This window comes from Piliocolobus tephrosceles, chromosome 14 (assembly GCF_002776525.5).
Source record: "Piliocolobus tephrosceles isolate RC106 chromosome 14, ASM277652v3, whole genome shotgun sequence".
NCBI classification, from domain to species: Eukaryota; Metazoa; Chordata; class Mammalia; order Primates; family Cercopithecidae; genus Piliocolobus; species Piliocolobus tephrosceles.
In genome coordinates this window covers 7,083,595-7,100,052 of record NC_045447.1, presented here as the reverse complement: position 1 = coordinate 7,100,052, position 16,458 = coordinate 7,083,595, and the positions used below count along the sequence as shown (strand labels likewise).

Genomic DNA, 16,458 nt, shown 5'->3' with positions numbered 1-16,458 from the left:
CCCCATGGTCCTCTGGTTCATCACAATCTTCTTCTCCCTTCCCCCTGGCTCTTCCATTGTGGTCTAAAAATCCATGCCAAACTAAGGCTTAAGACTGCATTTATTTCGCCCCTTTTCCTACTCAAAACCCTTGGACAGCTTCCCACTGACTATAGGATAAAGTCCAAACAAACTTGAAACTGGAATTCAGGGCCCTCCTTGAGCTGGCCCCAAAGTACCTTTCTGACTGTACTCAGTTCCCCAAGGAGTCAGAAAGTCCCCCTTTCTGACTGTACTACAGTTCCCCAGGAACTGTACTCAGTTCCTTCTGGTTTGGCCAGTTTGTCTGCTTGCTGTCCACACAAGCATCCCTCCCTCACTTCCTCCAGGTTCACATGGTACCCTGCACCCACCTTCTGAGCCTGTCCTTCTTTTAAGGATGAATGCGAGGCTGCTGTTTCTGTGTGCAGTGCACCTTTGCCTGAGGGTCATTCAGGCCCATCATGATTGCTCCCTCTCTGGAAATCCTGCGGCCCTTGGATTTCATCACTACACAAACCATCAAGCAGAAAGAAACCAGCCTTTATTAATCACCCACTGTGTGCCAGAAGCTCAATGCGCGTGAGCTAACCACTTCTTACAACGGTGCTTTTAGATGTGGCTGTCCCCATTTCACTGATAGGAAAATCAGGTCCAAGAGGAGATATAAACTGCAGAAGCTGCACAGCTATTCAGTGGCATAGCCAGGATTTAGTCCAGATGCTTTTCCCGAGCTCTGATGGGCCATGTTTACATAACGTCTCCCAGGTATGCCTTTTTGGGCAACACTTATGCATGGAAAAGACCCCATTATAGAGAGTTATTTGAGCAGTTCTCTTTGTGACATTTATGCCCTGGGCTGCTTGGCCCTGAAACTGCCCACTGTACCCCTGAGACATCATGAGAACTATAACAATGACCAGGAGAGACAAGCTGAGAACACCAGTGCTTGGAGTTGGCATGTTTTGTATCCAGAAGCTCAAAGCTTGCAAGAAGGGCTTCTCTCTGTCATTCCCGTAGACTCTACTAAAGAAAACCTGTGAACCCATGGCGTCATCTAGAAGTCACCACCACTGTGGATTGTTACCCATAAGGACCTGTTGCCTCCCTGAGTATTGTCCTGAGGACACTGTGTAGGGCCATTCCCAGCACATTCTTTCTGTTTAGGGTCCTGAAAGACATATTTGTCTTGTCAGGAGATGAAGAAACCATTTGATGATGATCATGTGGGTTCACGGGTCCCTCTACAACTGTTCTTGAAGAAAACATCTTGGAAAGTATCCTGGGCAAGAGCTTCTTGAGAGACCCCTTCGAAGTGTGCATTGCATTCTTGTTCAGTGACTTTAGACCTGCGGGATGATATGGGGCCTGGTCTGGTTCTCTTTGTGTCAAATTTAATTACTATCCAGTTTATATTAAGTATAATTTAAATCAGATTGGCTCAGGCACACATATTGGATTATGCTAGTGTTTTTGCCAAATAAAAGACCAAAGAGGATCCATGTTTTGCCAGCAGGGCAGAAGCCCAGAGCAGATGCCAGTCTTACCTGTACTTGGCACCCCTAAAGTGTCAGTCACAGATGGTTATGCAAAGACAAACTTGTTTTTTTTACTGGATAGTTTATTTACAAATCAAAAAGAATCTTCTATAGTAAAATATTGTTCTGTTCGCCAAGACATTCTCTTTTGGTAATATGAGAATATGGTAATGTATTTTCAAAAGCTAGAGATTGTGTTATTTTGGAACCATTAGGAGAAAACCAAGAAACACATTGTTGACATTAGAAACAGAGTCGCAGTCATTATTTTATGCTACTATGTTTAAGAGCAGTTTAAATCAATGGTAAAATGTCTCAACATGCAGAGCTCCTTGAGAGACTAAATGAGAGTGATTACAGTTTTAATGGTGTCATTCTTGGGATCTTTTAAAAATGAAAAGGATTTCATTATCTCCTGCTGACCTGCTCAATGTCTTACTAGCTGAAGTGTGATTGAGATGTGGAAGGAGGAGGTTGAAGGAACAGAGAAGGGCAGCAGCCTTTTCTGAGGGTCCACAACATATCACACTAGTGCCCTGTGTGCATCATGTTATCTTCCCAGCATCCCTTGCAGAGTCAGAATTGCTGTCCTGTTCTATGTGTGGGGAAACTGGGACTTAGTTAGTTAAGTCCTTGCCCAGGGTCACACAGCTATTAGGTAATCTCACCCCGGTCTGACTGCAAACTTCACTGCTTGTTCCACTATGATATACCATAAAGATTTTAAAGTCAAAGAGTTTTAAATAGAGAAAAAGATTTTAAAAAGCCCAAAGACTTCTAAATGATCTCTGACTTCCCACCACTATCCCAGTAAAGTCATTTCACCTCTCATTTCATATGGTTGTACCAAATTTCTCCAAGAGGAGATTCAACTCCAGTCTTGCCTTTGAATTTGTTTGCTATTTGAATTTTGCATTGCTAGCACTAACAAAGTGCAAAATTGCAGCCCTGTGTTCTTGAAATACCAAGTAAACAGAATGGCTGAGAAGCCTGTTTTTCATCTTCAGTGTCAAATGTACTGCCATTGAAGGAATCAAACTTAACTTTGGGCTAGCGCAATAAGGGGAAGGTCAAACTGCTCAGGAGGCCGTTTTGTGGGACTCCGTCAAGGGATAAATTATCATGTGGTACCGAGTTATGAGGGTGATACAAAGGGATTTCTTAACCACCCAGCTGCCAATGCCTGGCATAGCCGACATGTGGGTCCTTAGCCAGGCTCTCAAATTGTCAGCCGTGTTTTTCTAGGGCAGTGACCATAATGTGATGGGCCAAGTCATATTGTATTACTGGTGCCTGGAAATTTGAGGTGACTGGGTCCCAAAGTGAGGCCACTCACTTCCTGGATTGTAGATTAAGAGCATTGCATCTGGACTTATTAACCGTGTTGGCTCTCCTGTTAGGGTCGGTTTGTAGGAGCACAAGTTGAGAGACCTGAAGAGGTGACAGGTTAATGGAGGGGGGCACCCCTTCCAACAGCTCAACTTTGAAAATGATGTTAAGTGCTCCCCCTCCTCCAGTCCTCTCCTTTCACCTTCCCTGTGAACACCTGACTGGCTTAGGGAGAGACTGGTCCTTTATTACCCACCCAGTGATTACCCAGAACATACGCTGTGCCTCCCATTTATGCCTTGTGTCTTTGGGCATCCACTCCACTTCAGGATAGCTTCTCCCTGCCTTGTGGGCATATATTTAATAAAACACCCGTCCAGACGTGGTAGGAAATGTGAGTTATTCCTTCCCTTCCCACCAATCCCCCTCCACCCCAAAAAAAGTCTGAAAACTCTGACATATCCTATGCTGTATTTGAGTGACAGCTTCTGTGTATGTAGACTTTGGCTATTTATTGTCTGTCAGGTTTGCATTTCTTGTAACAGGTGAAAAAAAATTCTCAGCCATCTTGGTTTTTAGTAGTTTCCTTTTTTCCTTTAATTCTTGGAGTGAATTCAGTGCATAGTTGAGAGAGGGCGAATGACCCCCTAGATAAGTATCTAAAAGGTCAAGGGCTTCATTAAACCTCTTAGAGGAAATCTAACTGGAAGTCTTGCTAGCCTCTTTCACATTCTTCAAACCATCCTTATATCCCCTTGGATCAAAGATATGAGCACCATGATTTTTCTCATTTCACTGCCATTCTCTGAGCAGCTCGGGCAGCCATAAGCATGCTGAACTTGACTATAAAAGCAGTAAGTAAGTGCTAGAAGCCCTTATGCCTGGTTTGGATTTGTTCTAACTTTAATTTCCCTAGTTTGACAAAATTTGAAGTTGGTCTTGGTGTGAAGAAACCAATCAAAGCAAACCCTTTCTTCAGAAGAAAGCAGCCTGTGGGGTTGAGCCGTGGCCTCCATTGCTGGGCAGTCCTAACACCTGCAGGAGCACGCCATGAGCCTCTGCAAAGGAGCCTCTTCAGTGGGGCCTCTCACTGCTCCTTTATTTTGTGCCTGTAGAATCATGCCAGGAAATCCTGAGCCTGGGTGCCAGAATGATTAAAAACTTCCCAGCAAGGTGCGTGAAAATCAGAGAAAGTGCCTGTCGCTCCGCTCCCTTGGGTTCTAGGCAGCTTGTCATTCCCATCTTCCCAAACACCCAACTTAATGTTTTTTTCTTTGTTCTGAGAAGCAGGTAAAGACATTTCTCTCCCTCTGACCTCCCTCACATCTTCATCTCTTCGTCTCTTCAGATACCTCTAACCTATTTGGAAACAGTGGGGCCAAGACATTTGGTGGATTTGCCAGCTCGTCATTTGGAGAGCAGAAACCCACTGGCACTTTCAGCTCTGGAGGAGGAAGTGTGGCATCCCAAGGCTTTGGGTTTTCCTCTCCAAACAAAACAGGTACTCCTCTGTCTATTTGTTACGGTTATCTTTATATGCATATTTGTTTATGCGTAGATATCTGGAAGGAGACATCTCTAGGGTGGTTATCTCAAGAGAATAGGATTGGAGTAAAGAAGTTAACTGTTTCCTCCACTTCGTATTTACTGAGTATCTGCTACATTCCTAACATGATTCCAGGTCTTCCAAAACATGTTTAAAAGCATAGAACGCAAGTAATGCAACCTTTTTTTTTTTTTTTTTTTTTTTTTTTTTTTTTTTTTTTTTTTTTTTTGTGAGATGGGGTCTAAATCTGTCGCCAGGCTGGAGTGCAGTGGTGCAATCTCGGCTCACAGCAACCTCCGACTCCCTGGTTCAAGCAATTCTTCTGCCTCAGCCTCCCTAGTAGCTGGGATTACAGGCATGTGCCACCATACCCAGCTAATTTTTGTATTTTTAGTAGAGACGAGGTTTTACCATGTTGGCCAGGCTGGTCTCCATCTCTTGACCTCATGATTTGCCCACCTCGGCCTCCCAAAGTGCTGGGATTACAGGGTGAGCCACTGCGCCCAGCCGTAATGCAACTCTTTAGAGAACACAGAGTCTTCTTGGGAAGAAAACATTGTAAATATTTTACAGCTGCAGAACAACCAAAGTAAAGGAACACATAAGGAAATGATAATTAAAGTATCAACAGGAAAGCATCCTGTGTCATGGATTTGTTGGGGTGCCCATTATTTGTAAGGGTCAAAGCAGATTATCTGTTTAATTTCTCATCTGTATGTTACTTTCCCCTCTTTCACAAATCAGTTTTTCTTTTTTTTTTTTTTTGAGATGGAGTCTGGCTCTGTCGCCCAGGCTGCAGTGCAGTGGCACGATCTCGGCTCACTGCAACCTCTGCCTCCCAGCTTCATGCCATTCTCCTGCCTCAGCCTCCCGAGTAGCTGGGACTACAGGCGCCCGCCACCACGCCCGGCTAATTTTTTGTATTTTTAATAGAGATGGCGTTTCACCATGTTAGCCAGGATGGTCCCGATCTCCTGACCTCGTGATCCCCCCACCTTGGACTCCCAAAGTGCTGGGATTACAGGTGTGAGCCACCACTCCTGGCCCCCAGATCCCTTTATTTTTAATTGAAGTATATATGTATCCACAATCCACATAGCATAAGTACATAACTGAATTAATTTTCACAGTTGACACCCATGTAAACAAGGAAAAGGAACATTATTTGCACTACTTTTTATCCCAGCATTACTATTAAAGTATACATTTATATAAACTATATGCCTTTTTATAATCATGTATGATGTATTTATAACTAAAAATTTTTAAAGAGCAATATATGTTTAGATCTGAAAACATGTACTTCATTTCTGTCATCTACCTCTCCATTCTGTTTCTGTCTCTGAGATCTGCGGAGAGTCTGCACTCCTGTCCTTGTTGATGGAAAGTTGTGTGAAAAGAATTTTTTTTAAGATGGGGGGTCCAGGGTAGGCTGTTTGAGCAAGCAGCTTTTGAAAGCAAACTCCCCGTGGGTAAGTGGGCAGGACACTTGGCCCTCGTATGTATAGGATGCTCTGAAATATGCTAATTCCAGAGGAAGGATCCAACCTCAGGACTAGATGCATCGGTGGCTCTGACTTGGGAGTAAGGCTGCCCCAAATTAATACATGGAGTCTCATGTGTAAAGCCTAAAGTGCTGTGGTTTCCAAATCCACTGTGCACCTTACTTCAGACTGTGACTCAGGTAGCTTAGTCCTTGGTTGCTAGTTGTTAATGCTGCTCCTAGAAATTAAAACAGAATATTCTGAAATGGGCTTCGCAGCTTTCTTTTTGCCACACACACAGTGCATTATTTAAAAATGAAAGGGCCACAAGGCTTTCATCCCAGTTAGAAAGGCACATCGTGAACATTTCAACTGGGGAATATTAGTTCATCGATCATCAAGACTTTTTATGTTTTTAGGAGACTGATAATGTTTTCTTTGACTCTTACGGTTTTCCTATATATGGTTCTTTATCCTGGGATTATGTCCCCATTGATTTGGATATCTGACCTTTGAAATTGCACCTGCAATCCCAGCAGTTTGGGAGGCTGAGGTGGGAGGATCACTTGAGCCCAGAAGTTCAAGACCAACCTGGGCAGCATAGTGAGACCCTTATCTCTAAAAGAAAAAAGGAAAATCACACCTAATTCAGACACTGGGTGCAGTGGCTCACACCTGTAATCCCAGCACTTTGGGAGGCCAAGGAAGACAGATCACTTGAGTCCAGGAGTTTGAAACCAGCCTGGGTAACATGGCAAAAACCCGTCTCTACAAAAAAAAAAAAAATGCAAAAATAAGCCAGACACAGTGGTGCATGCCTGTAGTCCCAGCTCCTCAGGAGACTGAGGTGGGAGGATCAGTTGATCCTGGGAGGCAGAGATTGTAGTGAGCCAAGGTTATGCCACTGCACTTCATCCTGGGCAACAGAGCAAGACTGTGTCTCAAAAAAAGAAAGAAAATCTGACCCTTTTATTTGTCCAGTCTTAGAGAAAATATATCCCCCAACTTTTCATAGTATTTATTTACTTGCCCCATGAAACTGTAATACTTAGATTGAGGACTCAAATAGAGAAAAATTATCTTTTAGATATATAAGATGAATGAACTAGTGACCATAAACATCAAAGTGAGGGCAGGGGAAAGACCACTCCCCCTCATGTTTCAGGGACTTCATCTCTCTGCAGCCGAACTCGTATTGGTTCTGGGAGAGCTTTTTCTGTCGAAAGAGGGGACTGGAAGTCCCGAGTAGAAGGAAGGGCTGCTGTGAATGGAGGAACTGCCTTCCTGTGCAGGCATCGGGGCAGTCACTTTTTGCTGTAAGAGAGATTTTAAGTTGATGATTTGGATGGGTCTTTGAAAAATTCCAAAAGTGTCTATCCTCCCTTCTGTAAAATTGCATTAGAAAATAATCCTGCTGGAGGTCATCCAGGGAGAGGACAGGAGGAAGGTGGGATGCACTGAAGATGGCCTTGCTGCCCTGCCCACCATGGTCAGTGGTCTACACCCTGCTCTCTCGCTCAAGTGTTAGATTTGGAGGGAGGCAGGCAGGGGGTGAACGATGGGAAGATGACAGGTGGGCGTTTGAGTCGCACAGACCTTGTTCCAGTCCCAGCTCTAGCACCCACCAGCTGGCTAAAGTTTGGACAAGTGGCATATTCTCTAAGTCTCAGTTTCCTCCCCTGTGATGTAAGGATCCCAGGTTTATTGGGAGGATTTAAGAGAACTGCTGTGAAGCACCTGGCATAGAGTGGGCTCTCGATAAATCAGAAAGTTGATCATCATTGATTATTAGAAAATTTATATTTCTTCTGGAGAAGAAATTTATGAAAATATGGCGACTGATAAAATCAAACCCCTCCTGCCATCAGGAGGGAGTTGCCTGTTTAAGCCAGAGTGACTGTTTTCTTCCTGTGTAATTTGGCTGTGACCCAGGTGTGTTGTTTGGGGGCTTTTTCTCCCTGTGTATATTTAACCGCCACCCCTCCCCTGTCCAGTGTATTTTCTGTGTCATGACTTCCTATTTTTCACTCACCTGCCCCCAAGAAGTCTAAGCAATATTGAATACAAGGCACCAGATAAAGCCCTGCATGTCTAGGAAGAAAGTGTAACTAGATCTCTGATCAGTCTTAAATAATTCAACTGTAAGGGTTTTTTAGCACTTTTTTTTTTCCAGTCTGTTATATTTATAACCCAACAGTCTCTATTATCATGGCTTGGAATTTCACTCAAGGTTTTAAAATGCGGAATGTTAACCCAAACATGAGCCTTAGCAAAAAAGTATCTTCTCAGTTGCGCAGCCTACCACTATTAATGGCAAATAGGCACGTGAGTGAATCACAAAATAACAGTTAACTGAGGAATTCAGCTGACAACTTTTCATATTCAGGATTTGATCTTTCCTGATTCAGACAGCAGAATCTTGTGTTGTGATTACATAAACAATAAGAAGTCTAGATTTCATCCCTCTAACAATAGATTCACTTTCTGAAAGGGGAGAAAAGGCTTGTCGCTAAGCCACCATTACTCTTGCCAGCACGCAGTTCATAGGCCAACAGTCACTTTAAGAAGTACTACCCTTTAGAGAGTGCTCCCAGTTAGAGCACATTTCTTATGCCATTCTATTCCATTCATTCCAGAAGACACTCACTGAGTGTCTGTTCTAATACTTTCGAATGATTTCAGCAGTGTCTTGGAAGTTTAGGAACCCGCATCAGGAATAGCTCAGGGGAGGATGTTTTGTCTTCCCGCCAGACAGGCATCACCAGCAATCAGAGTAGGGTGCCCCATGTGTGACCTCACCCTTGTCTGTGTGGCCACCTGTGTGGTGCTGCCCTCTGGCAGCCTGAGCTCCCTGAGCAGCAGTGTTGGCAACTTGCAGAAGGCATCTGAACTCTAGGGCTGTCCTCACTGTTGACTTACTATTTTATTAGATTTATACAGCAGCCTACCTCCAAAGAAGAAATTTGGTGTGTTTTTTCATTGAGAAGTAATTCCAAACTGCAGGAAAAAAGCATTTAAAAAAAAAAAAAAAAAACCTTCTTCACTGAGCGAGAGAAAGGGAGACTCTGACGAGAGACGTAGGAGCCATCAGGCTGTAAATAAATAAAAAGCACCTGGCTGGGCGCCACGTGCACGTCTGTCTCTGCTATGACCCAATTCAGGAATTCTCCCTGAGAGGGGATTTTGAGCCTCTGGTTTTATAATTTGGGTTTCTGTGAAGCTAGGTGTCTTGCCTGCGTACTGATAAGTAATATAGTCTGTCATCTTTTTGACAGCTGGGTAGGGATTGGAGTTTTTGAGAATGGTTTTTCATTCCAAACAGCTCAGAGGACCTGCGAGGGTGGGAGGTGCACCGAGTGGGCTCTCGGAGGTCTGCTCACACGGCTTCACACTGACTTCACAGGGTTTGCAGGAGCTCTCCTGAGTGGACCCCAGAGCCCTCTGATAGAAATGGAGGGGGGTGGTTTGCTTTGAGGGCTTTTGTTTTGTTGTTTTCATTACTATTTTCTTGATAGAAGGGCAGGGGGGTGTTGCTCTTTAGTTCTTGCATTTGAATTGCTGACATCCTCTTTTCCCTTTTTTTCTAACTATTTTGATTTGGTTTCTCATTGCTCAATGTCTTCTCTTCCTGTCTCCTCCTTTCTTTCTCCCTATTTCTGTTTGTTTGCCTCTGTTTTGCTCAGGTGGCTTCGGTGCTGCTCCAGTGTTTGGCAGCCCTCCTACTTTTGGGGGATCCCCTGGGTTTGGAGGGGTGCCAGCATTCGGTTCAGCCCCAGCCTTTACAAGCCCTCTGGGCTCGACGGGAGGCAAAGTGTTCGGAGAGGGTACTGCGGCTGCCAGCGCAGGAGGATTCGGGTAAGCCCCCTGGGGAGGGCCCTTGGGAACCCACATGCCAGCCAAAAAGCACTAGGGGCCTATACTCGTGCTCTGAAAAGAAATTTAACCATGAGCTGAAGGCCCCTCCCTTGAAATTGGTGAACAGCTCCCTCAAGGATTCCTGTTCCTCTCCAGGGTAAGACTCATTTCTTTTAAGCCAGGCTTTGTTGAATTCATGGGTGGACCTCAGCTGTGTTGCTGTTCCCTGGTATGAGAAATGCTGGTCATCAGAGCCCCTGTTCTCCTGCTGGGGCTAAAGGAAGGCACCAGCCCTGCCTTAACTACTGCTTTGTAGCCAAGAGGTACCCCCTTGTGGAGCTTCTGTTAGGAAGTCCTCAATGAATGGTTTCCACCAGATTCTTTCATCTTGGGATTATTCTGTGTTAGACCCATTGTCCTTGAACAAACAACTCCCTGTGTCCCCTGCTCCCCTGCAGCCCCCACAGTGAGTATTCAGTTCCACAGGTGCCCCCACGGGAAGATCCTGGATGATCAGGGATTTCGAAGCTGTTCTCATTGCCTCGTGTGCGTCTGCACTGGAAAAGGCCATGTTAGGGAGTTGCTTTTAAGGGCAGAATTTCAGTCTGGTTGCCAAAACCCCAAGGGAAAAACAATCTTCACCACACCACAACATCCCAATTTAAAAATTATACATGGGGTGACTACCAAGTCTCTCGTTCAAAGGAGGTGTTGATGCCTGAAATTTCTAAAATGCCTCTCACCACGGTACTGGGCTCAACATGAGCTGAAGACTTGGGGGAGGGGAGAGGATTTTGTCTAGGGGAATTGTAGAGATACTTGGGATCTGAGTCTTGGCAAGCTAACAGCATCTTTATCTTGAAAATAAACTATAGTATGTTCTTACTCACACCCTTTCCCTTCATGCAAGATGCTGGAGCGCAGCAGCAAGAGTGAGGGTTGGCCTGCTGCTTCTCCTGTTTCACAGGGAGACTAATGCCTTAGGTTTGCCCTCAGGAAACCCCAAGAATTAAAGTTAAGGAAAGCTTGGAAAGGACAGTTAGAGACCCACTTAGGCTGGTATTCTCAGAGGTCTTAATGGACGCTGTTCTCTGCAGTGATGACCTAGCACATAGTACCACAGAGTTGGTGGAAGGTTTGGGTTGACTGGGTATCTTGAGAATTGATTTATTTATTTGAAACCAGCTGTTTTTCTTTACTAGTAGAAAAGTATCATATTCTGCCTTGGGGCAGCTCTCACACAAATCCTGATTGGCTGGTTAGTCAGTCCTAAAAAGGGTTAATACCAGGTGAGTTATTAAATCTCCATAAAAGCCCATTATGTTCTTCCAGGTCCCTGGCCATGAGCCTGTCTCCTACCCTGAAGGGCAGGCCTCTGAGAAGGGCAGGCTGTTGCTGATGAGGCCCAAGGCAGGAGGAGGAAGGGAGCAGCTGCTCCTGGGAGAAAGTCCAATGAGAGCAGATCCCTTGGCCACCTTTGTATGGAAAGAGCCTTGACCTCACCATTAAAAGTGAATAGAAGGGTGGGAAGGGGGAGTTTTAGATACTTTTTCTTGCTTTGGGGTTGACTCTTGCCCCAGGTGCTGCCCCTTCTCCCAGAAACCACTGATCTATTTCCCTCACCTAGTCACCTCCAGACCCCAGAAGCTCTTGCCAACCCAGCTGAATTCCTCTGCAAATGATTCAAGGGGCTCTGGTAGGCCACACAGTGCCACCTTCTGTGCTGGACCGTATCTGGAGGGAGGACTGAGCGAGGGTGCACAGGGGATTGTCTCCAGGTGGGGCCAGCAGGGGAAAGAAAATGGTAGCCACTTTTACACTGCTTTGGATAGTAATTATTGATTCAGGAAACAAATACAAAATCCTGAATGAAACGACTTGGAAAAAGTAAGTAGAATCAAGATCCCAAGAGGAGCTGAAGATAAATAAATGGGAGCGGGGTGTGAGGGAATGGTCAGTAAGTGAGAAATGCTAATATGATAGGATACAGCTTCAGGATTGTGGGAGGTAGAGCAGGAAATGTGTACTGCATAGTTTCCAAGTGCCCTGGTCTTCTGATAGGGGATGGAAACCAAAACACCGGCCAGGTTGGATTCGTACTATAGTCCTGCCGTTTTTCTTCCCAGAGCAGAGATAAAAGTTGGCCCTGGACGATAGCTCGTTCTCTCTAAAAGGCTGCTAGTTAGGCCCAGCCTGTCACCCTGGATCATGTGTGTCATGTATGTTGAGATTTACGGCAGGGGGCTGAGGCTTGCAGATGGCCGAGTGGTGAGAGGCCCCACTGACCTCGGTCTGTTTCTCACTGGAGCGCAGGTTTGGGAGCAGCAGCAACACCACATCCTTCGGCACACTCGCGAGTCAGAATGCCCCCACTTTCGGATCACTGTCCCAACAGACTTCTGGTTTTGGGACCCAGAGTAGCGGATTCTCTGGTTTTGGATCAGGCACAGGAGGTAAGCTGCCACAAGTTCTCCCTGCACAAGGACAATGGGTCCCTCTTGCCTTCTTCCCCCAAAGAAATGAGTATATTTTACCTGACCAGTCTGTTTAGTATTTTAAAAGCTGACCAGGCACGTGGCTCACGCCTGTAATCCCAGCACTTTGGCAAGGTGGGAGGATCACTTGAGCCTAGGAGTTTGAGACTAGCCTGGGCAACATGGCAAGACCCCATTCTCTACAAAAAATTTTAAAATTGGCCAGACATGGTGGCACACACCTGTGGTCCCAGCTACTCAGGAGGCTGAAGCAGGAGGATCACTGGAGCCCGAGAGGTCGAGACTGCAGTGAACTGTGATTGCACCACTGCACTCCAGCCTGAGTGACAGAATGAGACCCTGTCTCAAAATAAATAAATACATAACATACTGAAAGTGGTTGAAAAAAAAATTTTTTTTTTTGAGACGGAGTCTCGCTCTGTTGCCCAGGCTGGAATGCAGTGGTGCGATCTTGGCTCACTGTAAACTCCACCTCCCAGGTTCACGCCATTCTCCTGCCTCAGCCTTCTGAGTAGCTGGGACTACAGGCACCCACCACCACACCCGGCTAATGTTTTGTATTTTTTAGTAGAGACGGAGTTTCACTGGGTTAGCCAGGGTGGTCTCCATCTCCTGACCTCATGATCCACCCGCCTCAGCCTCCCAAAGTGCTGGGATTACAGGCGTGAGCCACCACGCCCAGCCGAGAAAAAAAAACATATCTCTCTCTCTCTCTCTCTCTCTCTCTCTCTCTCGTACCGATGAAGAAATACATATATTTTTTAGGTTTTAGTTAGACTTAGAACGTTGTTTCATTTCTTACCAAAGAAATTACTGTGTTTATTTCGTCTCAGGATTTGAGAGGCCCAACATAATAATGGTCTTACTAGGCCTTGGTTTAAAAATCTAAGCCAACAGACTCAAAAAAAAAGAAAAGAAAGACGTAGAAACTTCACAAAACATCTCGCACTTGTATAACACTCTGCTTCTTCAGATGGCAGAATATGTGTCTTCCATTTTGTTCTTGCAATAAACTGACGAGGCACAGAATTTAGGTATCATTACAATCGTACCAATGAAGAAACAGATACTCCAAGGAACTAAGTGATTTGCCTAGAGTCAGTTAGCAGCAGAACCAGGCCTAGAATCCAGCCATCTTGCTTCTCTGGCCCTCAAAAAGAAGAGGAAGCAAATGGATGGAAAAACAACCATAGCAAAAAAAAAAAAAAAAAAGTGGGCCGGGCGCGGTGGCTCAAGCCTGTAATCCCAGCACTTTGGGAGGCCGAGACGGGCGGATCACGGAGGTCAGGAGATCGAGACCAGCCTGGCTAACACGGTGAAACCCCGTCTCTACTAAAAAAATACAAAAAAACTAGCCGGGCGAGGTGGCGGACGCCTGTAGTCCCAGCTACTCGGGAGGCTGAGGCAGGAGAATGGCGTGAACCTGGGAGGCGGAGCTTGCAGTGAGCTGAGATCCGGCCACTGCACTCCAGCCTGGGCGACAGAGCGAGACTCTGTCTCAAAAAAAAAAAAAAAAAAAAAAGTTTTCCTAATGAAATGAATCTGTGTGGTCCAGTGCAGTTAAGAGAGAGGCCAAACCAGAGACCCTCTGCCTACAGCTGGGGCCGGGGAGGGAGGAAGAACCTAAAACACCAAGAAGATAACTCATAAAAAGTAAAGGATTTCTTCTGCCTTCTGGGGGATCTGAGCAGCTCCAGACGACAAATTCAGAATAAAGGGGCTTCTGCCTGTACCTTTCCTGCCTTCCTGTAGGTGGGGGAGGCACGGAGGGCTTCCCATGAATGAGAAGCACAGGAGGGCAGGCACTTAGCATGGGGACCACCTTCGTCTTTCGAGTGGATGCGTGCTTTAACTTCACTCTTCTTCTGCTTTTCAGGCTTCAGCTTTGGATCAAATAACTCGTAAGTATCCCCCTTTTTGAGTCTGACCTTAATTAAAAGCATGAAATAAGGTTGGAAGTGTGTGGATCTTGCTGGATTTGTACATTTTCTTTTCATCTTTTCCTGTTTTTAGAGTTTGTCCTGCAAGTGTGGGGGTTCAGCAGCAGGGTTTGGGTTTTGTGGACTTGCTCTTCTCTGTAGCAATATGACAGAAGGTGCCAGGCCTCGCCTTCTTAAGAGACATGGTTCAAAGAGAAAAAGAGCAGCCTGCCAGTGAGCCGGGCCTGAGGGCAGCGCTGAGGAAATGCTGCTTCTGACTTCCCTTGGGGGTTTCTCGGAAGCCATGTGCTAACCCGTGGGCTCTGGGCCATCACCAGGTCTCATGTGTTGATCCACCCTCTTTGCTTCTGTGTAGAATTCCATGGCGTTAAAATTCAGTCTTAGCCAGGTGGGTGGTTCATGCCTATAATCCCAGCACTTTGGCAGGCTGAGGTGGGAGGATTGCTTGAGCCCGGGAGTCAAGACCAGCCTGGGCAACATAGTAAGACCCCATCTCTACTAAAAATTTTAAAAATTAGCTGTGCGTGCTGGTTCATGCCTGTGGTCCCAGCTACTCCAGAAGCTGAGGTGGGAGGATCACTTGAGCCTGGGAGGTCGAGGCTGCAGTGAGCCAAGATGGTACTGCTACACTCCAGCCTGGGTGACAGCCAGTCCCTATCTCAAAAGGAAAAAAACAAAAACAAAACTGGACAGGCACGGTGGCTCACACCTGTCATCCTAGCACTTTGGCAGGCCAAGGTGGGCAGATCACTTGAGGTCAGGAGTTTGAGACCAGCCTGGCCAACATGGTGAAACCCTATCTCTACTAAAAATATATATACATATATAGATACATACACATAAATTAGCCAGGCATGGTGGTGCATGCCTGTAATCCCAGCTGCTTGGGAGGCTGAGGCAGAAGAAGTGCTTGAGCCCGAGAGGTGGAGGTTGCAGTGAGCTGAGATCACACCACTGCACTCCAGCCTGGGCAACAGAGTGAGACTCTATCAAAAAAATAATAATAAAAAATCGGAGTTCTGACCTTTGCACACAGGCAGAGCAGCAGAGCCTGTGACTGTTCTATGACAGAGCAGCCGACTCCACCACTCTCCTGTGCTTCCTTGCAGGTCTGTGCAGGGTTTTGGTGGCTGGCGAAGCTGAGAGGGTGTCAGCAGGCCCTTCAGTCCCTGGGATCAACTGCATCCTCAGCTGCTTCACCGAGAAATGCTGGAGCAGGCTGCTTAGACCGATGCTGCCATCAGAACACATACACCCAGAAAGAAACAACAGAAACCAAAACTCACAAGACGCGTGATTACTTGTTTTATATTTCACGTTGGGTTTTCCCTGCCACTATTAAACTGTTTCTGTACAGAATGTATGTGCGTTTTTTCAGATCACGGCCAAGGAGATAGCCCCATTTCTGTGGCTCTGAGAAGCCAGCAGAGCCTCCATCAGCCAGCACTGTGTCTTCAAGGATGGCATCCAAAGTGACCAGCGTCGGGTGTTGGTAAACAGCATCAAATGTGCCATGGTCTCACTTGGACCTAGCGCCCTCCACATAGGGAAGAGGTTGAAGGCTGGTGGGTCGTCTTTTTGAGGCCGAAACTTGGTTATCTCCTCTCCATGTTCTTTTTGCTGTTGTGTATCAGGACCATCCAAGGACACACTCTGAGATTGAGAAGAGGGACAGGAAGCCACTCATGCCAGCAGCAGTTGAGTTTCAGAAGCAGCCATAGTGCTTTTCAGTACAATAGTAGCCAGCGTGAGGCAGGACCGTGCTGCCCCTTAGCTGGCCTTGTCCGCTCATCTCCATGTGGCTCTTGGGTGCCATGGTTCTACTCCAGAGAGGAGGGACCAGTTGCTTGAGCAGACAGCCTTTATATTCTGTATGTGGCAGTGACATTGGTAGCCACACCTACCCAGTGTCTGCTAACCACAGTGCAGATAGTCCTTGGGTAGACCCAGGACGTGGGAAGACACTGCTATTGCCAGACAACACTAGCAGAACGGTAGTGGATTTGACAACAGTGTTTGCTAGCATGGCCCAGAGTTCATCACTGCAGTTCTGTTACAGTGCTTCTTTATCTTTAATGCAGTATCTTTGAGGCCTGTAACATCCTAGATAGTTGCCATCAAACATGGAAACAGATGTAAGACTTTCTCTTTCAGACCCAGAATCTGACAGCGCTTTGGCTTGGGTCATGAGCAGGGGCGAGTTAGGAAGGGATTTTTTTTTTTTTTTTTTTTTGAGTTTTACATATTGACAGG

The 16,458-nt window shown here is 46.0% G+C and overlaps 1 protein-coding gene across 4 annotated transcripts in view; it reads left to right on the top strand.

Annotated features, from left to right (window-relative positions):
- NUP214 (nucleoporin 214) overlaps positions 1–16,458 on the top strand; it is a 114,410-nt gene that overhangs the window by 95,750 nt on the left and 2,202 nt on the right. The window contains exons 32-36 of one of the 4 annotated variants that reach the window (XR_002732557.1): positions 4,234–4,386; positions 9,599–9,770; positions 12,084–12,223; positions 14,142–14,166; positions 15,315–15,770. Coding sequence is in view for 3 of the 4 variants with exons in the window: in XM_023216931.1 (XP_023072699.1) it covers positions 4,234–4,386; positions 9,599–9,770; positions 12,084–12,223; positions 14,142–14,166; positions 15,315–15,348 (524 nt within the window). In the remaining variant the exon portion in view is untranslated. Of the gene's footprint in view, positions 1–4,233; positions 4,387–9,598; positions 9,771–12,083; positions 12,224–14,141; positions 14,171–15,314; positions 15,771–16,458 lie in introns of those variants that run through there. The other 3 variants (XM_023216931.1, XM_023216929.2, XM_023216930.1) reach the window with 3 other exon arrangements.